General features: G+C 41.2%; 2 protein-coding genes across 2 annotated transcripts in view; one reads left to right on the top strand and one right to left on the bottom strand.

The window, feature by feature from the left end:
• Nucleotides 1-10,044, top strand: part of EVPL (envoplakin) — a 45,426-nt gene extending 35,382 nt beyond the window's left edge. Inside the window, exons 17-22 of the mRNA XM_044453973.1 lie at nucleotides 527-720; nucleotides 1,471-1,621; nucleotides 1,959-2,042; nucleotides 2,137-2,247; nucleotides 3,450-3,542; nucleotides 6,329-10,044. Of these exons, the coding sequence (XP_044309908.1) occupies nucleotides 527-720; nucleotides 1,471-1,621; nucleotides 1,959-2,042; nucleotides 2,137-2,247; nucleotides 3,450-3,542; nucleotides 6,329-9,769 (4,074 nt within the window). The 3' untranslated portion in view covers nucleotides 9,770-10,044. The remainder of the gene's footprint in view (nucleotides 1-526; nucleotides 721-1,470; nucleotides 1,622-1,958; nucleotides 2,043-2,136; nucleotides 2,248-3,449; nucleotides 3,543-6,328) is intronic.
• A 1,673-nt stretch (nucleotides 10,045-11,717) lies between these two features.
• The window catches only part of CDK3 (cyclin dependent kinase 3), a 13,374-nt gene continuing 2,020 nt past the window's right edge, over nucleotides 11,718-23,071 (bottom strand). Inside the window, exons 3-8 of the mRNA XM_044453792.1 lie at nucleotides 20,773-20,850; nucleotides 18,108-18,228; nucleotides 15,502-15,672; nucleotides 14,720-14,821; nucleotides 12,678-12,881; nucleotides 11,718-11,840 (exon numbers count right to left, since the gene is read on the bottom strand). Of these exons, the coding sequence (XP_044309727.1) occupies nucleotides 11,718-11,840; nucleotides 12,678-12,881; nucleotides 14,720-14,821; nucleotides 15,502-15,672; nucleotides 18,108-18,228; nucleotides 20,773-20,850 (799 nt within the window). The remainder of the gene's footprint in view (nucleotides 11,841-12,677; nucleotides 12,882-14,719; nucleotides 14,822-15,501; nucleotides 15,673-18,107; nucleotides 18,229-20,772; nucleotides 20,851-23,071) is intronic.

The following is a 23,071-nucleotide window of genomic DNA, read 5'->3' as shown; positions in this document are numbered from 1 at the left end:
AAAGTTACAGAACACTCACAGGTGGAGGCATATGCACGAAAGAACCTTTAACACTGGTGCTGCATGTCCCTGGTCAAGAGGAATTTCTTCCTTTGTCCAACAGGATAAAGCATCTGTCTTGGCTTTCACAGCCTTAGACTTGGGAAATTTATGATTCTGACAGGTAATCTATGTGAAACTCCCTCCATACCCCCACTAAGGTTCTTTCCTCCCTTTTTCATTTCCTGCTTCTGAGCTAACCAGAGTTTTTTGTCTCCAAACCTCCAAGTTTGCAATATTCTCAGTTTCAGACAGCCCAATGAAATCATTTGTTTGGCCTCCCCACCACACAAACTGTAAACCCAATGGTTTTAAATAATGTTGGTGTCTTTTTCATTTCTGTTCAGCATCACCATATCTTTCCAGCCAGAGTGAGAGGACATTTGGTACTTCAGGATCAAATGAACTGGGAAAGAAATCTTACAAAGGTTTCTTTATTCTTAAATAAAGTTGCAGTCCTAAATATGTATTTTTCTTCTCTTTGAAGAAATTGAAGCGGGATTTAGTGAAACAGGAGGACTGCTTGCTGAAGCTAAACCGCAGCTGTAAAGATGCAGAGCACTGCTGCAGTGCTGTGCAGAACAATTTCCAAGAGTACTGCCCAGATCTGCCCAGGCAGAAGAAGGATGTCCAGCTGCTTAATGATCGATATCATGCTGTTGCTGACCAGTTGGATCACCGGTAAGGAGCCCAACCCTCTTCCATGGTGGTCATGACTAGTAAGAAAGTACTCAAATCAACATCTAGCCTTGGGAGTTGTCTTGATTAAAAGGCCAGATTTAGAATCCTGAACCTCTGAGGAAATAGGTTCCAGGCATTGCTTTCCCTCCAAGTTCTCAGTTCTCAACATACTGAAATCTTCTTATGCAAGAAATTACTTCCCCTCTCTGTGGAACCAAGGAAGTATATGCAGGATCGTTGTTGTTTTTTTCTGAGCCTCTGCTCCCTCTCAGTGACAAACCCATCATTGTCCATCCACAGTTCCAAATCAGGAGATTTATCAGCCTCTTGCTGCAGGGTTGAAAAGTTCTATTTATCTCAACTTTCAAAAGCAAAATCTTGTTCTGTCTACAGAAGTGAATAATTGTGCCATTTTACAGCTGGATGGAACATGGCCTGGCAAAGACCCTCCCCATATCAATAGCCATGACCTCAATTTGTCTGTCACGGCTGATTGAAAAGGGACTTTTAAGAACAAGCAGTCCCTTTCAACTAGCGAAGACAGCCTTTTTGGTAGGTAAGACATCAAAAAGAGAAAACTGAGACCTCCTTGCCTAGACCGTTCCCAGTGTCTTGTGTTAAGCACTGATGGGAGCTGCAGACCAAAGGATGTGGAGTACCTTAAGCTGCTCACCCCAGCCATAAAGTCTCTCACTAAACTAATTCAAGACAGCATTCTTCATCTTAATCTTAGTCCCAATCTCTGTGCAGGGAGAAGACACTCCGTAACACCAGCCTCACTTACCAACAGTTCCAAAATTCTAACGAAAACCTGATATTCTGGCTCAATAGTCTGCCCAGGTACCAGGTTAAGACCACAGATGGACCTAGCCAGATCAACTACAAGCTTCAGGCCCAGAAGGTGAGTCTTATGATATGCTTTTGTCATGGAGAACTTGGTGAAATGATCGGATGACTGCACTCAAGGAAAATATTTGAATGCATGCAGGATATAAAACAATGAAATACATTTCAAAGTTAGGATGTGTTCACACATGCATGTTCTTTACAGTAACCGCAATATCAAATAATAACATGCGAAAAGAGCCATTAGAGAGCAGACCCCTAGAGAAAGATCTCTTTAGACAGGGACATTAGAGAGAGAGAGAGAGAGCAAGAGCAAGCATGTGAGCACCAGACACACTAATCGTGCTTAAAAAGTAACTATGAAATATTTTAATTCCCTTTTTCTCCTGCAGAGGCTGGTGGATGAAATCCAGAGCAAAGAGTCTGACAAGAGTTCTGTGATCAACTTGTCCCAGGGCATACAGTCTATCCTCAATGTATGTTTGGAGTGTTTCTACACATTTTGAATTTCCATTTGGTAAACCAATGGGTCCTCCTCTGGCTTTATTTATTTGTTTGTTTGTAAAACAGGATTATGAGCTTCAGGCAGGAAAATATCGGTCCTCTCTGGACCCTGCTTTGTCTGCTTACTCTGCCAAACGCCTCCGAGTGACCCCCCTTCAAGAGAGCATCCAATCTCAGGTGAGAGTTTGAGACCAGCCTTATTTATATACCATTTTCACTTCTCTTAACCAGTGAATTTACATGCTTAAAGCAGCTTACAAATGTAAAAATAGCAGCAAAGAATAAAAAACCCACTAAAAGAATGATAGCTTAACATTATATAATATTTGAGCAGCACTATCATGGAGGACTTTCATTCATGAGGTCACCACATGGAGATGGTTGGAGATGACTTGACAGCACAAAACTATAAAAAAAAATCCAACAAACAAAGCAGATGAAGCAATTAAAAATAAAGTGCTCAGTGAAATAACCTTTTAAGCAGATGGAGGCCCTACTAAAGATGTTTCCTGAATATGACACGGTAGGTGAAGAGGAATGCAATGATATAAGGAAGGGCTCACAAGAGGAAACTGCCCAGGACTAATGGCTGTAAAGAGGACTGCTGTTTCTTAAACTGGTTACTGATTATCTGGTTCAACTTTTACCTGTGATGAATAATCCTCTCAAGCTGGACTTTTCTAATAGCCAAACAAATTACATCTTAGTTATATTGTGTCATGAGCAAAGAGAAAGAAGTCCAAGTATTTGTTAAATACTGAAGAGTAAGACTGACAAAGCTGCAAGTCCCTACACAGTTACCTGGGGCTAAATAGCACTGAACCTCTGAGTTTAGAGGTATTGGAGAAATCCTCAGTCAATTCAAAAGAATTTGGAGTTCTATGAACCTGACCTGCAACAGATAGGCTTTTCATGAGTTACAGAGACTTGTGGACCAGTTTTTTCCCACTTTTAGGAGGCAATCAGCACTAAATCACATTAGAACTAATATGTATTTGCACAAGTAGAATACAATATATTCTATTTTAAGAAATAAAAAATAACCCTGATTATCAATTAGTGGATGACGGAGTGAAGGATTCCTTACAATCTGCAAAACCGAAATGGTACAGATTTAACAGTAGCCATGCATCCCTGCTTCTGTGGAGGTATTCACAGGATTGCATTGTCAGGTGATTTAAAGTAAACAAGAACTACGGCTAATGTACCCTATCCTAATCCAGAGACTAAACAGAATTCCTCTGATACCCACAGGGTGTCATTATTTTGACATTATGATCTAAGTGAGTTTTGAAAATCTTGAAGTATAAGGAAAACAGCAGCATATAACGGGAGGAAGTATATGATGTCTAAATATGTTTTTTGCTAATTATCTTTAGGAAAATGATGTAACAAGGCTCTATACAGAGACAGTTGCTGAAAACAAAGAGCAGCTCAACCGGCTGGAATTTGCCAAGAAAATTATGGATAAGGTATGCAATGTCAATCATGCATTTTTAATATTTGACATTTTCATAACTAATGAGTTCACATGACATGGCGACCAACATGTGGTATGTGCACTTAGAGCGCAGTGGTTACAAACCGTGGACATTGACCCAAACCGTGGACATCGACCCACGGCTCCAAATAGGGGTTTTCTTTCCTTGCTTTCCTTGACAGCTGTCCAAATCAAAGGTGTAAGTACTCTTAGCACATGAAAAGGAGGTGGTGTGGATTTACACACCCTTCACCATGAGATCCTCGTTTCCCACTGATGGTCCTCAGGTCTTCTTCCCAAGACTCTAGCTATTCAGGAAGGTGCAAAAGTGCATTCCATGTGCTTTTCTGGGTATAATTAGTTTTGACGGCTAGCTTTCCTAGTCAGAAACTACTGCCTGCCTTGTCAAAATTTCAAAGGGAATCTAGGGTTCTGATATCTAATGGAGCAAAGCTCAGGGAACCAAGGTTCCATTTGGATGCCAGGAAGCACTTCCTGACAGTTAGGACCCCAAGGGTATGGAATGGGCTTCCACAAGAGGTGGTTGAGGCCCCATCGGTGCGGGTGTTCTAGGACAGGCTGCGCATGCACATGGTAGGCATGTCATGAGCAGAGTTGGCTGGAGCCAGGGAGATGGCCCGGGAGGCCCCTTCTGACTTGCCCTGTTTCTATGTTTCTAACTGTCAAAACTCCTATATCCTAAATGTTTTTGCAGGATAACTTTTGCACTTTCCCAAGCACGTAGATTCACAGGAATAAGTGCAAAATGTACATCACACTGAGTGGGTATAAACCGTACCACCCCCTTTTCACAAGCACAGATCACTCATGCCTTTGTTTTCCCTTAACAGTTTTCCTTTTATCAGATGTTAAAAGAAAGCAAAGGGGGGGATCCCATATGATGCCTCATTTAGGTCAATTTCTAGTGTAGAATGTAGTCTGCTGCTATTGAAGTCCCCAGTTTCCACAGTAACAGAAATGTTTAAGCACAGCCAAAAAAGGTGGAAAATGAAAATATTTGTGCACATGTGTGCACCAAAAGAGACGTAAAAATATTTGCCAACTACTACTAACATCCCCCTCACATGTTTCTCAGGGATTCTGGGGGGTATCAGTGGCAGTCAAAGGAGAGATTGCAAATGTTGGCTGTCAAGCCAGACTTTGTAATCTCTGGGGAAAAGGGTGGGCGGGGGGAGGAAAAAAGCATCGTGATCTGAAATTGGCTCAAAATCTCAGCAGAGCACAGCTGCAGACAAGTGTGACTTGGACACTGTAGACCAGGGGTCCTCAAACTTTTTCAACAGGGGGCCAGTTGAAAGGCGGCAGCGACCAGCGCAGGCCAGTGAGGCGGGGGTGCCTGGGTGCACGGGCCGGCGAGGCTGTGTCGGGCGCGCATGTGGCGGTTGTGGGCATGTGCGACGGTAGCTCGTCCACTCGGAGATCTCCCAGTGAGTCCAAAACCATCTCGAAGCGAGCGAGCCACCGCTTCCCCACCAGCACTGCAAGGCAGTGGCGAGCGTGCAGGGGAGGCGGGCAGCAGTGGGTTGCTCACTCACTCGGAGATCTCCCAACGATTCCAAAACCATCTCCAAGTGAGCAAGCCACCACCTCCACACGTGGGCGAGGGCACACGCCAGATAAATGGCCATGGCGGGCCGGTTCTGACCCACAGGCCATAGTTTGAGGACCCATGCTGTAGGCAGTTGTCTCTGGCAGTGGCCAGGGCAAGAGTAGCAAGAGGTTTTTGCTGCTCTTGTCAAGCAGATCACTCACCTATTCCCTTTACCCACAATGGAGGCAGGTATCCTGGGTTGGGCAACACATCAACCCTGTGTGGGTTAAACAATTCCTAGAATGTATAGGTTGTCAGGGTGGCTTTTTGTCCTCAAATAAGCCACCCTGCAGGAACTGGTCTGGATTTACAACATGACAACCCCTCATAGGTATCCACTTATGCTGAGTTGTCATATTATGCAAAGCATAATCAGTGTTTTGATGTCTTGTTTTATTCCTAAATTCTACAGTCGTCTTTGTCCAAGTATACCCAAATAACTCTTCAATATGTTTGTTCATCTGTATATAGATTCCTATTAATTCTTATGCTTAATTCTTCAACTAGTCCATATTTACTGAATTCTGTATTGCCACATCTAATACTTAAGATTTTATTTTTAAGTTAGTCACATCATCTGCATGCCTAATTATTTTATATTCTTCTGCCTTTTTAAAAAATTTCTGATCACAATTTAAGCAGTTCTAAACATAAAACAAAACTAAAACCAAAAAAAGGCACCCTTGTGTTGTGTCTTTGGCAAAATAGTTAGTTTCAAGTTATTATTCACTAAAATATTGCTCTTGGATTTTTATATTTTGATTTAATCCAAGAGTAAAATTTGTTTCTAATTTTAAATTTCAGTATAACATCAAAAATAAAAGGCTTTTCAAAGTATTTCATATACCTAATCTCAGCCACTAAATTTCTATTATCATGCCTTTATTACAGATTGGGGAAGTGGGGCTGAGACAGTAGTTTACCTAAGATGACCTAGTCAGTTCATGTATGGACTGAGATTTGATTCCAAGTTTGTATCTTATTTTCTTAATCATTGCACTAAATTTGCTCACTAGGGTAAGTGTTATTATCTATCTGAAACAGCCAATAGTGTACCATTTCAGGATCTATAGAATTGAATAGAATAATTTCTATTGAATTGTGTAAGAATTAGGGATGGGTACCTTTTTCAAGTTCTTTCTTTCTTTCCTTCTTTCTTTCTGCAGAAGGAAGTGAATGAAGTTGCACAGGTGATGCATGAGCAGACCCAGCAATCTGCAAATAGGTCACAGCGAGAATCTGAAGCATTGAATTTGCAGCTGGAAGAGGAACGGAGCAAGAAAGCTAGGGTTCAGCAGGAACTGGAAGAGCAGAGAAGTAAACTTTTAATGCTGAAAACCCAGCGCCCCATTGAAAGAGTGGAAGAGAAAGAAGTGATGGAGTACTACAGAGATCCAGCTCTGGAGAGTGACCTCTCTAAAATAGCTCAACAAATTGAGAGTGAAAAGAAGAAGAGAAAGGGCCTTCAGGCAGATATTGAGATTATGAACAATAAGGTTCTCCAAATGGAGAAAGACAGGAAGGAAGTGAAAAGCCAGCTGCTTACAAAAGAAATTACTAAGATAGAGAAAGATCCAAGCCTAGATGCCCAAGCAGCCAGGCTCCAAAAGGAAATCAGTCATCTCCGTGAGAATTCAATTTCCTTCTCAGAACTTGAACGGCTCAGGAAAGAGCTGCAATTGTTGGAGCAGATGCAGCCAAACATCAGAGAGAAAGTAGTGGTAAAAGAAGTGGTCAAGCTGGAGAAGGATCCCGAGATGCTAAAAGCAGTCAGGACATTGCAAATGCAAATTGACGAAGACAGTTTCAAGAGGAAGGCAGTAGCAGATACGATAGAGAAACTGAAAAGCAGGATTGAAGAGTTTGAAAAGCTGATTGAAATGGCAGAACCAAAAGTCATTGTGAAAGAAGTAAAACAAGTGCAACAAGACCCAGAGCTTCTGAAGGAGTCTTCCAAGCTTCTAACGCTCATAGCTGAGGAAAAGAACAAGAATTCCTTGCTATCAAATGAATTGACAGAGCTGCAGAGCAAATACAGCACTGTAGAGAAACAAAAGCCTAGGGTGGAGGTCAAAGAAAGAGTCAATGAGATCTTTTGTCTTGACCCAGAAACAGAAGAGGAGATAGCACGTTTGAAGAGAGAACTCCAAGAAGTTTCAAGGAAAAGGACAAGGGTTGAACAGGAAGTAGAGAAAGCTTTGACTGAGCTGAAAGTTCTTAGGTCTCAAACACCAACAGTGGAGTTTAAAGAGGTCGTCCAAGAGGTGGTGAAGATGGAGAATAGCCCAGAGATTTTGAGAGAAATAGACAGGCTGAAGCAACAGCTGAATGACCTTGTGAATACAAATGGCAGGTCTCAAGAACAGTTGATCAGGCTACAGGGAGAAAGGGATGAATGGAAAAGAGAACGATCCAAGGTTGAAACCAAGTTAGTTAACAAGGAAGTTGTCCGATATGAGAATGACCCTCTATTAGAAAGAGAAGCCGAACGCCTCAGGCAAGAAGTACGTAATGCATCACAAAAGAGGAGAGCAACTGAAGATACTATCTATGACCTGCAAAACAAGTACATGCTTCTGGAGAGGAGAAAGCCAGAGGAAAAAGTTGTGGTCCAGGAGGTAGTTGTTACACAGAGAGATCCAAAGCTCAGGGATGAGCACAACAGGCTGAGTAGGAGTTTGGATGATGAAGTGAGCAACCGCCGACGCCTGGAACGTGAGGTCCAACAGCTTCGGACAGTAGTGGAGGAGAAAGAGAAAATGCTTAACTTCCAAGAAGACAGAAACAAAAGGCTGGCTTTGGAAAAGGAAATGCGGCAGATTACACTGAGGATAAAGGAAATAGAGGAAAGCCCACTCCCAGTTCAAGAAAAAATAATCACAGAGGAAGTGGTGAAGTTAGAGAAAGATCCAGTTCTCGAGCAGTCTAGTATTAACCTACGGCTTGATCTAGATAATGAGAAGGCTCAAGTGTTGAACCTGCAAAGAGAGTGCAAAAATCTTCAAGCCCAGATTGATCATCTGCAAAAAACAAAGTCCCAGGAAAAAACCATCTACAAGGAAGTAATCAGAGTAGAAAAGGATAGGGTGCTAGAAAATGAGCGAGCACGTCTGTGGGATCTGCTAAGCAGGGAGAGGGCTGCCCGGCAAAATGCAGAAGAAGATATCAGACATCTCAAGGAAAAGATTGAGAGAGCAGAAGGAATGAAGAGGACATGGTCAAGAGAAGAAGCTGATCTCCAGAAAACTCAAAATTTGATAAAGCAGGAAAAAGTCAATCTTGAGGATGAATTAAGGGAACTGGAAAGGCAGAAGCAGCAGAAAATCCTCTTCCTAAGAGAACAGTCCAAACTACTGAGCCAAAGGACAGAGAATGACAGACAAAAAAAGATGCAGCTTGGTCAAGAACTTTCTTGCCTTGAATCAGACATACTTACAGAGAAAGATCAGATTTATGAAAAAGAGCGGACTATCCGGGAACTCCAATCTAGAGTCAACAAGGAAGAACTGAGTCAGGAGACCCAGATGAGAGAGACAAACCTCTCCACTAAGATCTCTATTCTAGATCCAGATACAGGAAAGGATGTGTCGCCCTATGAGGCTTACAAGAGAGGCATGATAGACAGGAGCCAGTATATCCAGCTGCAAGAATTAGAATGTGATTGGGAGGAAATCACAAGCCTCGGACCCAAAGGGGATATTTCTGTCCTACTTGACAAGAAGAGTGGAAAACAGTATTCCATTGATGATGCCCTACGGTTTAGGAGGATTACAAAAGAAGAATACCAGCTCTATAGGGAAGGCAAGCTCCCCATCTCTGAGTTTGCTCTCTTAGTAGCAGGAGAAACTAAGCAAAATTCATCCCTCTCCATTGGTTCAATCATCTCCAAATCTCCAATTTCATCCCCCGTCTTTCAACAAAAGCAGAGTTTCTTCCCTCCTGGACCACAAGTGGCATTCTGTGATGATACCTTTCCCATTGCTGGAGTATATGATACCAACTCTGACAACAAGTATACCATTAAATCTGCACTTGGCAAGAAGTTAGTGGACCCAATGACAGCTCAAAAGCTTCTAGAGGCTCAAGCAGCAACTGGAGGCATTGTTGATCTTATTTCACGGGATCGCTACTCTGTCCACAAAGCTATTGATAGAGGGCTCATTGACAACACCTATGTGCAGAGGCTGCTGAATGCTCAGAAGGCATTCACAGGCATTGAAGATCCTGTCACCAAGAGAAGACTGTCTGTAGGAGAAGCAGTCCAGAAAGGATGGATGACCAAGGACAACGCCTTTCCCTATTTACTAGTCCAACACTTGACTGGAGGACTAATAGACCCCAAGAAAACTGGTCGTATCCCTGTGTCAGAAGCTGCCCAGATGGGCGTGCTTAGCAATGATTTGGCCATGATGCTGCAAGATGAATCCAATTATGAAAAGGATCTTGTTGATCCTATCACCAAAGAGAAGATTGATTACCAGGAAGCTATGGCTCGTTGCCAAAAAGATCCTTTAAGTGGGCTTCTTTTCCTCCAAGCCACCTCTGATGGATATCTGTCATATCAGTCGGCAAACCGCTCACCCACCTTGCCTCGGTTCAGACACTGAAAGAAACACTATAATCTTCAATTCCCTGAACCTCATTTGCTTTGGCAGTTATAGATGGCTGTAGGCTATTCTAGGTAGCTAACCTTACTTCACTATACCAAAGCAGCAATGCATCTTAAAGATGCATTTTGGAAGGTAAAAGGATGCTAATGCAGGAGCTGTACACTGTAAAGCAATAAATGGGGATTTTTAATATTGATATGCTCGGGAGACTGTATAATAATGTCAAGTCTTAAGGGATCTGTGTCAAGGTGCTCTGAGCTAGATTATTGTCATGCATGCAATAAAAAGTTAAAAGAATTAGAAGAGTCCATTAGTTATTTTTTAAAGTAGGGGAACTTCCCTTCATCCTATTATTTATAAAAATCAGGATCCTCACCATGAGTCAGTACTGAGTAAACCACAAAGAAGCTAAATTGAAAGTTCCTCTGATACACATGATAGAACTACAGAGATCCAAAAGAAACAGTTGCATCAGTTTATATGGAGACAAATGGTCAATGAGTGCACAGGATCAGAAATCTAAGGATGACAGGATTATAGGCAATAAAAGGTAGGCAAAATTTTACCAAGAAAGCAAAGTTGCTGTACAAAGTATCACAACTTTGGTAGACATGGTGGCTAGAGCCTAAGTGACAGCCAGATGCCTTGCAATGCCAGATTCTTTGCTTTACCCATAATTTTTTTAAAGAATGGCCAAAGTCTACATGAAATAATTCCATCACAGCCCTTCTTGTCAATAAGTATGTTTCCGAACCATCAAATTTATTATAACAAATTTTATTTTGTTTACCATGGATTAAAACATTTACAATTACATTAACAGTTTAATGATAAATATCACTTAAAGCACTTTTTAAAACAAATTTTTGATCAGACAGTAGTTTGGATCCTAAATTCTTCCATTGGCAGAAAGGCCTTTGATCCAGCAGAAACATATGCCAGCAAAAGAGAGAAGGAAAGAATTTTCACTGAATCCCCTTATACCCCCTAAGCTATTTTCCATTCTTCCCTGAAGGGTCCCACAACCCACAGGAACAGATTTCCAGGGGTACAAGGAGCTGCAACAAGAAAGGGAATAAATGAAAATTGCTTGTCCCTGCTTCCTTCTGTGGGAGCATCCCATGAGTAGAATTCACATCATGAGATCTCTGGACCCAAGCCAGTGCATTTGGCCAAGATACCAAATGATGTTCATCAAATATTTCTTCTTTTTGTATCTTGAACTAGCTAAAATATTCAGCTTCTCATGAAACACCAATAAAAATGTTCAAATTTTCATTGAACAAGAAATAAAAATGCTAATATTCTTGAAAAGTCCCCACTATTAAGATTAAGAACCCCCAATCTAAATGAATGTTCTTGAAGGCCCAGACATCAACTTTGTCCTGTCCTGTTTCCTAAGTGAAACAGTATGATGAAGATGAATGATACACAAAACAAATCTTATTTTTGAGTGGCACTGTGATATTTAGTTTGTCCACAGTTTTCTTGAGCATGGTTAGTTACCAACAATACTGTGAACCCTGATGAGACATTACCATATTAAAAAACAAAAGTTATGGTACCTTGCCTTTTACAGAGAACCAGGTTCTCTGTAATGCAATACATGAACCACAGCAAAACTCAAATAATACGTAATTGCAAGAGTCAGACTTAGTTATATATGTGCTCCATTCCATCTCCAAACAGATAGCAGACCTAAGACTGCAAGTGACATTTCCTCATACGCAAGTTTGTTGGCACATTTTAAGAACAAGTAAGAACAGGTATTATAAGAAGCTGTACCATTTAGAAGAGTTAACACCAGTGAGAAGTAAAGAGTTATCTAAACTAGGATTAATAGGTTTAATCCTCTGTAGACATTCCAATGCCAACTACAAGCTTTTCTCTTGCTCAAGATCCAGAGAACAATTTTCAAAGGAACACTGCTCAGAACATTTGCCTTTCATTGGTCATACCTCTCTACCACACATTGCTCTTTGTTATCCCGTGAAGACTGCCAGAAATACTGGTGAGTCAAAGCGGCTTTGGCTGAGATGCGCCTGTTGGGATCATACAGTAATAGTTGCTGTAATGAAGACGGACAAATATGAACAAATGCGTTATAACCAACCTTTTTTTAAAAATTGGGCATTATTCAAGTAATACTGAAAGCAATATAGCTGAACCCTCTGAATGTGCAACAATGAGAAAGGACAAGTGGGAAGGAGCGCGCTGTCCTGCTTGAGGGCTTCCCTGTAAACTGCTGGCTGGTCACGGTGTGGCCAGAATGCAAGACTAGATGCGCCTCTGGCTGATCTAGCAGGCTTCTTCTTATATTCTTATGAATACAAAACCTGTGATAGTCTTGAGACAATACAATTAATTAATTGGAATTAGAAATCCTGTCATATATAAGTTCCAAGGTTTCAGTATTAATCTGACATCTGATCATATTCACATTTACTGGAAAGATTTCAGTGGGAATTCCAAGGCAGTGTGCACAGAATTTCAGTCTTAGTATTAATCCAGGCAGGGTTTGGCCAGTCATTATTCGAAGATCCTATTTTTTTACACTCCCATATGTGCTTTTTCTGAAAATGGTAGTGCAGATGGTCTGTTATAATGGGAAATGATAGCTTTCTTCAACATGGTACCACCACCCCCGCCCAGATATTCTGAATGTCAGGGCCCATCAGTGCCGGTTAGCATGGGCAATAGTCAAGTATGCTAGGTGTTGTAGTTAAATACATATGGAGGCCACCAGGCTAAGGATGCCAGGAAATTGACAGAAATCACAAAAACACTTTTGGGGTGGCACTGGACCTCAGACTTATCTGTTGACTGTAACTTTTGGTTTATAACATCCTTGCCACAAGGATTTTAAAAAACAACTCCAAAACCTTTGTTCCAGCAAACTACTCACAACCAGTAAGTCTCGTCCATCTCGGTCCAAGTTTGGAATTACCACCTTCATGTCTTTTCTTGGCCATTTGGGGAAATTCGCTTTGTAGTCAGGAAGCTGAGTCACTCCTGGCCATGATGATTCAGTAGGTGTACCAAGAGTACGAAAAATCCGAAAGAGCTGGTCAATTTCAGAGTCTCCAGGAAACAGAGCTTTTCTGGACACCTGCAGCAACACAAAGGATGATTCACGTGCCTGCCTTTTTGTAACTATCATTTGCTTTCTGGTAACCTTAATATTTACTAAAGTTTCCATAGTGCAGGTGGACTACGTGAATCCTTCTAGATGCTTTGGCCTACCAATCCCATAAATCCTAGGCAACATAACAAATGATGAGGAATCATGGGGGCTATGGGTAGTTTATAAATTGCCCACCCCTGAACTAGATGGTCAGAGTCTGATCCAGTATAAACCAGCTTCATATATTCACATACCCACTTTATATTAATGAAAATTGCATTGAATCATGTTTTCTTTTCAGAAGAAGTTGAAATACTTTATAATCTAAAATAATAAAGAGAAAGGCAGAGAGAGAGACAGAGACTGATCTATCTGGTTTGATTCAGAATAAAATGTAAAATAATTGGGAAGGACCAAGAAAGGATAGTTCAGCTCTTTGTAGATTGTGCTTTTCTGAGAGCAATTAATTTGTGCTTATGCCATGATATGGTTGAAAATTTTGTCTAACTGAAGTTCAAGATAAATCTAATATATAAAAGATGCTAATATAGATCTGATGTTTGAGAGTATTGTCTTGAGCCTTTAGCTGAACTATTTTGCTCTACTGAAAGCATAGGGATAAAAGATAACAGATAGAGCCAAAAGAACACGGAAAAGTTATCATGCCCCTCATTCTGAAATCCCCTTCTCTCTCTTTTCTCCTCCCTGCCCAGCAGGCTGCTTGCAGAGGAACAGATCTCTTTTCTTGTCAGAGATCTGAAGTAGACTTTTAAAATTAGATCAAGAGCTACAGGTGGGTCAACTCTGCTCTCTATATAAGACTGCAACACACCAATGTGAAGTTTAAGATTCTTAGTTTATCTTGTTTTGAAGGAAGTAATTGGCCTGGCTTCTTTGTGTAGGACAAGGAGTGAGTGAAACTAAAGGAAGAACCTTTTCCATTTTATAATGTGAAAAGTCTCAAAATTCTTCATATCCTTTAATCTCGAGGAATACAGTCATGAGATTCACCCTCTTTCCTATTATACAGCAGCAACCTCTAGTGGCTGCTACCCCACTGCACCTCTCATTCCTACCAATTAAAAGCTAGTGAACACGTATAAGAGAGCCAGAAAGCAAAGAGAAAGAATCTGCTCCATGAAACTGGCCAGAGTCTAGTTCAGAAGATCAAGAGGAATGTACTAAGGTAAAATGCAAGCTAAACTGAGCATACAGACTTTGAACAATTCAATGCAAAATTTAAAAAATATAATTTATAACTATTTATGAAGTGAAATGCAATCAATAAAGTAGATGACTGCAGACCCATGCTCCCCTAAATTCATTAATGCCACTAAATGCCTCAGCAGAGGACATTCTTAACCTGACAAAGCCAAGGTAAGTTGGTACCAGGCAGGTCTCAGTGGGGAACTTCTTCAACCATTGAGGGAACACCTGAGAAGACCCTCCTCTTGTTGCCACCAACAAGCCACCCTCCAAGGTGGCTCAGAGGAAGGCCTAAAATAATGACCACATTTTCTGGGTAGAATTTGGTTGATAGAGGCACTGCCACGAGTAGTGCAGTCCCAAGCCTGAAAGACTTTATAGGATAAAACCAGCACCTTGAATTCGGCTTCTAAGTATACAGACAGCCAATGTGAGCAGGCTAGAATTGGTATTACATGTTCAGACCTTCTGATTTGTTTTTAATCCAAATATAAAGTATAAATACACAGATGGAACCCACTCCTACTTAAGCTTTTCATGAGAGAAGCCTTTCATTTCCAATGCCTAAAATAAAAATAAAGGGCCTCATTTTTTATTTTTAAAACAAAAAAAATTACCATTTCTGCAAATATGCAGCCAATGCTCCAGATATCTACAGCTGTTGAGTAGTATTTGCAACCCAATAAAATTTCAGGAGCCCGATACCACAAGGTTACAACCTAGAAGAATCACATCAAAAGCCTGAATTCAACTTATGTTTGTTATATATTTCAATGCCGTTTTATCCTTAATTAAAAACTTTTACAGGTAGCTGAAACCGCCAAAGTTCAAAGAATACTGAGAGGCTATACAACCTTTTATCAAAACAACGACGACTTTGGTGATGTCTACTGGAATGCAGCATGGCTTTTTATTGCAAGGCCAGAAAAGCAGATGTTGCTTTCTCTTCATTCATGCTCTCTTCTCCTCAACCAAGGATTTGAATAAACTAGAGGCCTGCTCCACAAAGCATGTGAGAGGGGAGGGTGGATAACGGGATCTGATATGGGAATAAGCTCAGAAGCAAGATGGCTGTATCCTCTTTTGCTGTCTCAGAATATTTACAAATTTAAATTCCAGGAGAAAAACCATATTAGTTTGCTATAATAAAAACTAGACTAGCACATCAAACCCCACCAAATTAGTGGGATATAAGTTTTTCATAAACAAGAGGCTATTTCTCCTCAAATAGGCATTTGCCTAGAAAAGTTCATATTCCAGTGACAGTGTTAATCTTTAGTCACGGGACACTAAACATATAGGCAGTGGTGCATCTCCTTTCCCCATACCACTGGAATCGCAAAACTCCACCTTAAAGATAACTATGAACCACAGTATTTCAGAGAGGGAGAGAGATTACCTCATGAGTGTAAGTACGGAGTGGAACACCAAAGGCTCTAGCTAGACCAAAATCAGCCAGTTTAATAGCTCCCATTTCATTTATAAGCAAGTTCTGAGGCTTTAGATCTCTGTGGATGACTCTGTGGGAATGACAGAAGCTCACTCCTTGTAGCAGTTGGTAAAGATAGCTCTAGGGAGGAAGGTTGGAAGAGACCAAACATGCAATAACTATGGAAAGTCCACAATTCCCCATAGCTAAGGAGTATGTATCCACATTTCCCTTGCTGGCTACATAAATGGGTTCCATCCATGTATGATGTTTGCTCAGCAGCTAAGGGCATGGTCAAATACGCACTCCATGTTCCTTGTTAGGTGTTATTAGGTTGGACAACTTTTTTTTACACAAGGCTCCCTTGTTTTTAACAACTGCATGATGGGAAGAACTATAACAGGCTAAGCTTTGCCTGCATTAGCCTTGTCTCTTAGAGCTAAGCAGGGATGGAAATGGGAAAGGGCTGTCCCCAGCACAGAAAAGTGCACACACATGTAATTCGTATATGCTCTGTCTATTTGAGTGAGTAAATGGAATAATTCATTCAAGGGTAACCTCCTTCACTGCAGGAAAATGTGGAGGTTTATAAGGATTGCACTATGAAGGACTAAATACATAGTCTGGAAGTTATTCTCTGCATTAACTGAAGAAGCTGCTGTGCCCAGAAGAGTATTTTATCCATTCAAGCTGGTCCTCCAGCTGCAGCTCTATCTGGGGAAGATGCACCTTGTCTCAGTTACGCATGAACTGGTGACATCCAGGATAGACTACTGTACTGCACTGTATATATGGCTGCCTTTGAAGATGGCTCAGAAAATTCAGCTGGTGCAGAATGAGGCCACCCAAGTATCAGGAAGGATGAGGCAGTCAAATCATAAATCACCTTTATAGCAGCAGCTACATGAGTAACTAGTGTGTTTCTGGGTCCAGTTTAAATGCTTAGTTTGACCTTTGAAGTCTTTAGTGGTTTGGGACCAAATTACTTGAAGGGCCAATGTCAGCAAGATCAGCCTGCACACACTTTAAGGACAGCAACAGAGGTCCTTTTCACTTGCCTCACTTGGAAGGCAGATAGGGGGCCAAGTACATGAAAGCAGTGGTCCCACACCTTTGCCATCGAGTGTTCACCAGGTCCCTCCCTGCAAGGTTTTCAGAAGGTTTTGAAACCTGCTTGTTTACTGTTCTGTTCCTCCCAAGTATGCATATACACTTTTATGATGTTTTCTAGATAGTTGTTTTAATGAAATTGTATCAGTCTATTTTATTGTAAGCTACCCTGGCAAGTTTCCTGCCCTGAAAGGCAGGCTAGAAATGTTTTAAAGAAAGAAATGTGTTTGTTCGTGTAAATGTGTTGAGAAACCCATGCAGAGAAAAGCACCTTATGGAGAGGTGCACCCAGAGCTTTCCTTGGAAGCTCAGGTGACAGCGGTGGCGAGGAGCGCCTTCCTTCAGCTTCGGCTGATTAATCAGCTGCGCCCCTACCTGGAGTACAACTGCCTGGCGATGGTGACACACGCGCTGGTGACTTCCCGCCTAGACTTCTGTAACGCGCTTTACGTGGGGCTTCCCCTGAAGACAGTCCAAACACTTCAATTGGTGCAAAATAGAGCTGCTAGGTTGCTGACGGGGACGGGGCGTTATGCTCACATGACTCCAGTCCTCCGTCAGCTTCACTGGCTTCCCATTGAAGCCCGGGCCCAATTCAAGGTGTTGATTATGACCTATAAAGCCCTAAACGGCTTGGGTCCTGGCTACCTGAACGAGCGCTTACGTCCGTATATGCCCGACCGCCCTTTGAGATCTGCGGGAGAGTCCCTTCTCCGGGAACCCTCCACGAAAGAAATTAGGAGAGTAAGTACTCGGAGGAGGGCTTTCTCTGCGGTGGCACCCAACCTATGGAATTCACTCCCCAAAGAGGTCCGCCTGGCACCGTCGTTACTGGTTTTTCGGCGCCAGGTAAAGACCTTTTTATTTAAACATCATTTGAATTGTTAAAACATATGATCTGGCCAGGGCAACTTCTTCTTCCTTCTCTTTCTCCGCCTATATTTTTATTTACTTAAGTTATACTGATAATTTTAATCTTATATTTGTAAACCAATGTATTTTTTGTACTTTGTATTTAATGGTAATTTATTATGTGCTATTGTATTTCATTGTATTTTATCGTGTTGTAAGCCGCCCCGAGGTTTCGGCAAGGGGCGGCATAGAAATGTTATAATAATAATAATAATAATAATAATAATAATAATAATTTGAAAAAGGAGAAGTAGCAGGAGGCATAAAGGTTAAGTATCTCATTCTCTACATCCTCACTTCCAAATTGTCCTCTCTCAAAGCAACTTTTCCGATAAAAGCAAAGGAAAAAATAGTATTGAGATTGTTGGCTTGTAGTTAGCCCTTAGGTACAAAACAAAAGATTTTGATGTCAATTGGTTTGCAATAATTCAGGTTCTAAAGAAGCAGCTAAGCAAGCAGTTTGAATTCTTTCTAGCAGATAACAGATGATGGACAAAGGAATTTGTTTTTGATTATAGGTAGGGGTATGTGCATGCATGTGTGTAACTCTGTACCTTGACCAAACTTAGAGGCAGCTCCCCGGTATGGGATGAATCCATATACTTTTTAAGGTCTTGATTCAGATATTCAAAGACCAGATAAAGTTTCTTCTGACTGTGTACCACATCAAGAAGCCTGGAATGAAAATTTCAAAATTGAGTGTCTGGATTTGAAATAATATTATCAGTGTGGCATAAGGTTGCTCCATAACCACACCCCTTTTTAATGCAACAGCATCATTGTGGCTCGAATCCTCACTCAGAAATGTAAACACTGGGTGACCTCTAGCCAGTGACTCTCTCTCTCAGCCCAGCCTACCTGACTGGCCTGTTCTGAAGAAAAATGGGAAACAGGAATCTTGTAGGCAACCCTCATCTCCTTGAAAAAGGATAAACTAAAGCAGTAAAAATTAATCAAACCACTGAATAAAGGCTTGGTTAACACAATTGCATACTCCTCTGGTAGCCGGCCTTCTCCTTATTTTTAATTTCAATTTATTTATTATTGCTTTTATATACTGCTCAACAGCCATACATGGCTCCTAGAACAATTTTCCAAAACAAAACAAAACAAAAGCAACATTAACTCCCATGAAGCCTTAATCTAAACACTGGCAGCTGTAACACTACTTAAGTTTAATACTAATTAAATTACTTTAAACCTGCATTATGCATATTGCACCCAAGCTCTCATGCAGCAGTTTGTTTCATTTTCACTTTCTTCCCCATTCTCTCATGCGCTGTTCTTTGTAAATTTGTAGTATAATATCTGCAAAGAACTGCACGGGTTCAACAAGAGAGAGTGAATATGGCATTACCATTTAAAGTAGGTACGCTAGCATGTTACTTGGAACAGTAACAAAATTTAAGCTAACAGCTACTAACTGGTAAATTTACTCACCAGTATGCATGATACTTTGCCTTTTAAAACAGCAAACTGGCACACCTACTTGCAGGTGCATAAAGTAGGAAACGTATCTTGAGCAATTGGCACAGACGCTGCAAGAAAGCTGTTCCCAGTTTACTGGTAATTGCCAGGGTAGTGCAGCAGTTCGAGTGCTGGACTAGGGACCTGGAAGATCTAGATTCTGATCCCCACTCAGCCAAAGCTCACGGGGTGACTTTGGGGCAGTTGCTGACACTCAACCTAACCTACCTCACAGAGTTGTTGTGAGGATGAGATTGCAAATGAGAAGAGGAGGACTGCATTCTCTGAAGGAAAAAAGGTGAGATACAAATAGGATAGAATTAAATAAATAACACCCAGAAGTGAAGTCCTAACAAGGGATGACATTTCACAATCCAGCCTACTGGTCCCTATGATGATTAACAATGGCCCCAAGCAAGCATTGCTGTTGCCATACACTTGCAAGTGACAGCTCAACTCTTTTATGAGAGGAATCTGAAGCAGTTCACCTACAATTTGCTTTCCTCAAGGTTTTTGTTGGAGAAGTCCCAGGAACAAGTTTACAAGATTGCATCCTGAATCTAAAAAGACACCTTTTGTTCTATCTTTGTATGACTGACTCTAAAGCTGTTGTAGATGAGAGCACCTCAGATTTATACACCTATAGCCTAACACAGTTAGCTAATCAAATGAGATTAGAGCAGAGAAATAATAGTAATACAAACAAGTTGAACAGAATTATAAACAATGAGAGGGAGAACATTTATCCCTCTTTTTTCCTACATGCCCTCCCGCCCCTTAAGATCTGCAGCAGAGGCCCTGCTCCAGAAACCCTCCTTGAAGGAGGTTAGTAGAGAACATACTCAGAGGAGAGCCTTCTCTGCAGTGGCGCCCCGACTATGGAATGCGCTCCCCAGAGAGGCCCACCTGGCGCCAACATTATATGCTTTTCGGCCCCAGGTCAAGACCTTTTTATTTTCCTGTCATTTCAATCCATAAATATTTTAACTATGTTTTATGCTCAGTCATGGATTATTATGGGTTTATATGCATATATTGGGTGCTTTATTTGTAAGCCATCCAGAGGCATGCAACGTAATTGGACAGGATAAAAATACCCAAATAAATAAATCCTCATGAGAAAATATGTGCCCCCCCCCCGCAGCTGACCCTATGATAGATACGGCATAGCTGCGACACTAACAAAGACTTCTGAATCAAATTAACCGGGTAAGTACAATTTCACACCAATGAGACAACAACCAACATGAACATAACCAAAGAACCATCCCTGAGAAATCGGGCAGCTTTTATTGAGGAAAAAGGAGAATTAGATCATATTCAGTCAGCTGACCAAAAGCATAGGATTCAGGGACAACAGAACAGGACCTCCAAATTATTTGGACCCTGCTTTGCTCCTCTGACCTATAATAAATTAACAGTTGCAATTGCTGAGAAATTTCCAAGTTAAAATTCTTCCATCGAGTATAGCTAGCTGAGGGTGCTGGTATAAGTAGCTGTTTGTAAAAATGTTTGTTATTTTTGTTCAAGAGACATGGTGTACAGTAAAATTAGAGCTTAATAATTATTTTACTAATGATCTAATAGCTGTTGCTATTAAGCCTTCTACTTGTTAAGACTTGTTATAACCTTCCTGTTCCCACATTAAACCAAACTAGACAGGAATGCAGGGATTTAGAAAATTACAAGACAGACTTAGAATTCAATTTCCTTCAGCTGATATAGTTAGAAAAGTTAAGAATTTTTTCCAACCTCACTATGTTTGGATGTTTCAGTTCTTTCAACAGAGAGATTTCTCTGATTGCTGTACTGGGGACTCCTTCTGTTTCCCTGTGGAGAAAAAAAAATCTGATAGTAAGCAATTCAGTTTTTCCTAAGGAATGCATTACTGGGCGGACTGATCAGTGATTAGTTCCATTACTGTTTATTTCTTTTTATCTATCATTTCTATGGAAAGTTTGTTTGTTTGTTTATTTGGAACACTTTTATGCCACCCCATTCGCAAAAGCCTTTATAGGGTTTATCATCACAGAAATAAAACACATATGTGAAATATCAGACATAATAAACAGTAAACTCATTCCACTTACCTCTTTCCTCTCACTCTTGCTCTCAACATGAACTATTAAATCAATAAAATTAAGAAATTAAGTTCTTCCACCAATCAGTCCAGCTGCTTGGTGGGTTTAAGGCTATGTAAGGACTTTGCAGTAGTGGTACCTGAGTAGCTGATAAGATGTTTTTGGCATGTGGGGAGCTGTTATGGATGTTGTTACAGGTACTGGAGGACTGGACGGGAAAACAAAGCTGGCAAATTAAGCAATTTTACAATTTCTTGGAAAAGCATATAATAAACCTCTCATGTTCAGTCATTCATGATAATTACATTGGCTCAGGCAACTACCTTACAGTCACAAGTAGAAACCATTTTGAGGTTTGTGAAAAGACTAGTTGATTGGCACTTAATCTTACCATATGAATGGCACTCAGAGACTAGGTTCACACAGCACAGCCACCCACTACGAGTTGTTACCTTGGTTAGTGTGTTGTGCATGTCCAAACCAATCCCTGCCGGATGGCTTGTTTGAAAGCAATAAGCCACCCTGACAAGTCATACCTTATTCCATGGGTTGTTACACCCAGGATAGGTACTGGGGATCAGCTAGCAAGCTTCTTGGAAAGAGCAGCAAACCCCCCTTGCTGCTCTTGCCAAGCTTGCCTGGACAGCCATCAAAGCCAGCTGCCCCACATATGCCAAATCACCACTTGGGGAGTGGCTGGCACTGCCTTGCTGCCCTCTATCTCACAACCATGAGCCATTTTTGGTTTGCTGCAGCTTTCTGCATTTTGTCCTATTTTTTCCTAAGATTACAATGCCACAGTGGCAACCCCTTCACAGTGCCCAACCAGCAACTTGGTGGTACTATCACATTTTTTTAGTGTACTGCTAAGTCCCTTCTCTTTCTTGCTTTCTTTTGCCAGATGTGCGTAACTACAGAGGTTAACATTTGCATGAATGCAGAATTTGGGACCTCTGCTGGGGCAATGGCCTGGTAGGTACCTGCTGCCAAAGTACATTAGGTGCTACCCTAGATATTGCCTCAGAGAGTCTCCAAATAGGCTTTTTACCATCTGCTTTCTCTGGACAGATTTCTCTTTATATCTCTTTTGGGGATAGATCCTTTATTAGTTTCCCCTGACAGTCCACCTGCTGGTGCACATTTTACACTTTTTCCTGAGACTCTAGGTCCTTGGAAAAGTGCACCCCTCCCTTTTTCCCTTGGGGAAAAAAGAGTTTTGTGGTTTGAGTGCTAGGCTGAGACACAGGAAATCCAGGTTCAAGTCCTCATTCAGCCAGGAAGTTCACTGGGTATCTTTGAGCTAATCACTGACTCTCAGCCTAACCTGTATTGCAGGGCTGTTGTGAGGATTAAATGGAGAAGGGGAGGAGAATTGTGTAAGTTGTCTTGATTCCTTGCAGGAAAAAGGTGGGGCTATGAAACTAATAAAAATCAACTAAGCATGCAAACATCATTTAAGGTGGGGGGCAGGATTGACAGGGAATGGCTGGATTTTGTCAGTAAATTTTGCTTTCTATATGAGGTGATGCAAAGGCTGTACATTCATTATTCATCCCACTGTTCTGCACCTGAACATTCAGGACATAGTGTGAAAGCACATAATGCGTCAAATTTACTGAAGATAAGTGAGTCCAGGTCTGATCAATGCCTAGGTAAGAGAATATACTATGCAGAACACCTTGAGTTTTATAGGAGAGTCGATATAAATGGATTGAGACCATATGGTTAATCCTTTCCCTGACAGTGTTTTCCTGATTAAATTCCTTCCCCCACAACCAAGCTGCAACTCGCCCTGATAGGAAAAATATGCAAACACAGGTAGCTACCATTCACAAAAAGGCAAGAGATATATTCATCCTTCTCTGTTAACATGTCTAGCCTTGCTCTAAATCAGCTATTAATCTCCACTGCTAATGTGCTTGCAGTTCTAGTGTTAAGGATACTTTACATCAAGGACCGGCAGTGTGTGT

Source organism: Varanus komodoensis, unplaced genomic scaffold (assembly GCF_004798865.1).
Source record: "Varanus komodoensis strain SLA01 unplaced genomic scaffold, ASM479886v1 scaffold7_1, whole genome shotgun sequence".
Taxonomy (NCBI): Eukaryota; Metazoa; Chordata; class Lepidosauria; order Squamata; family Varanidae; genus Varanus; species Varanus komodoensis.
The sequence above is the reverse complement of the archived record's forward strand: the minus strand, read 5'-3'. Positions and strand labels throughout refer to the sequence as shown.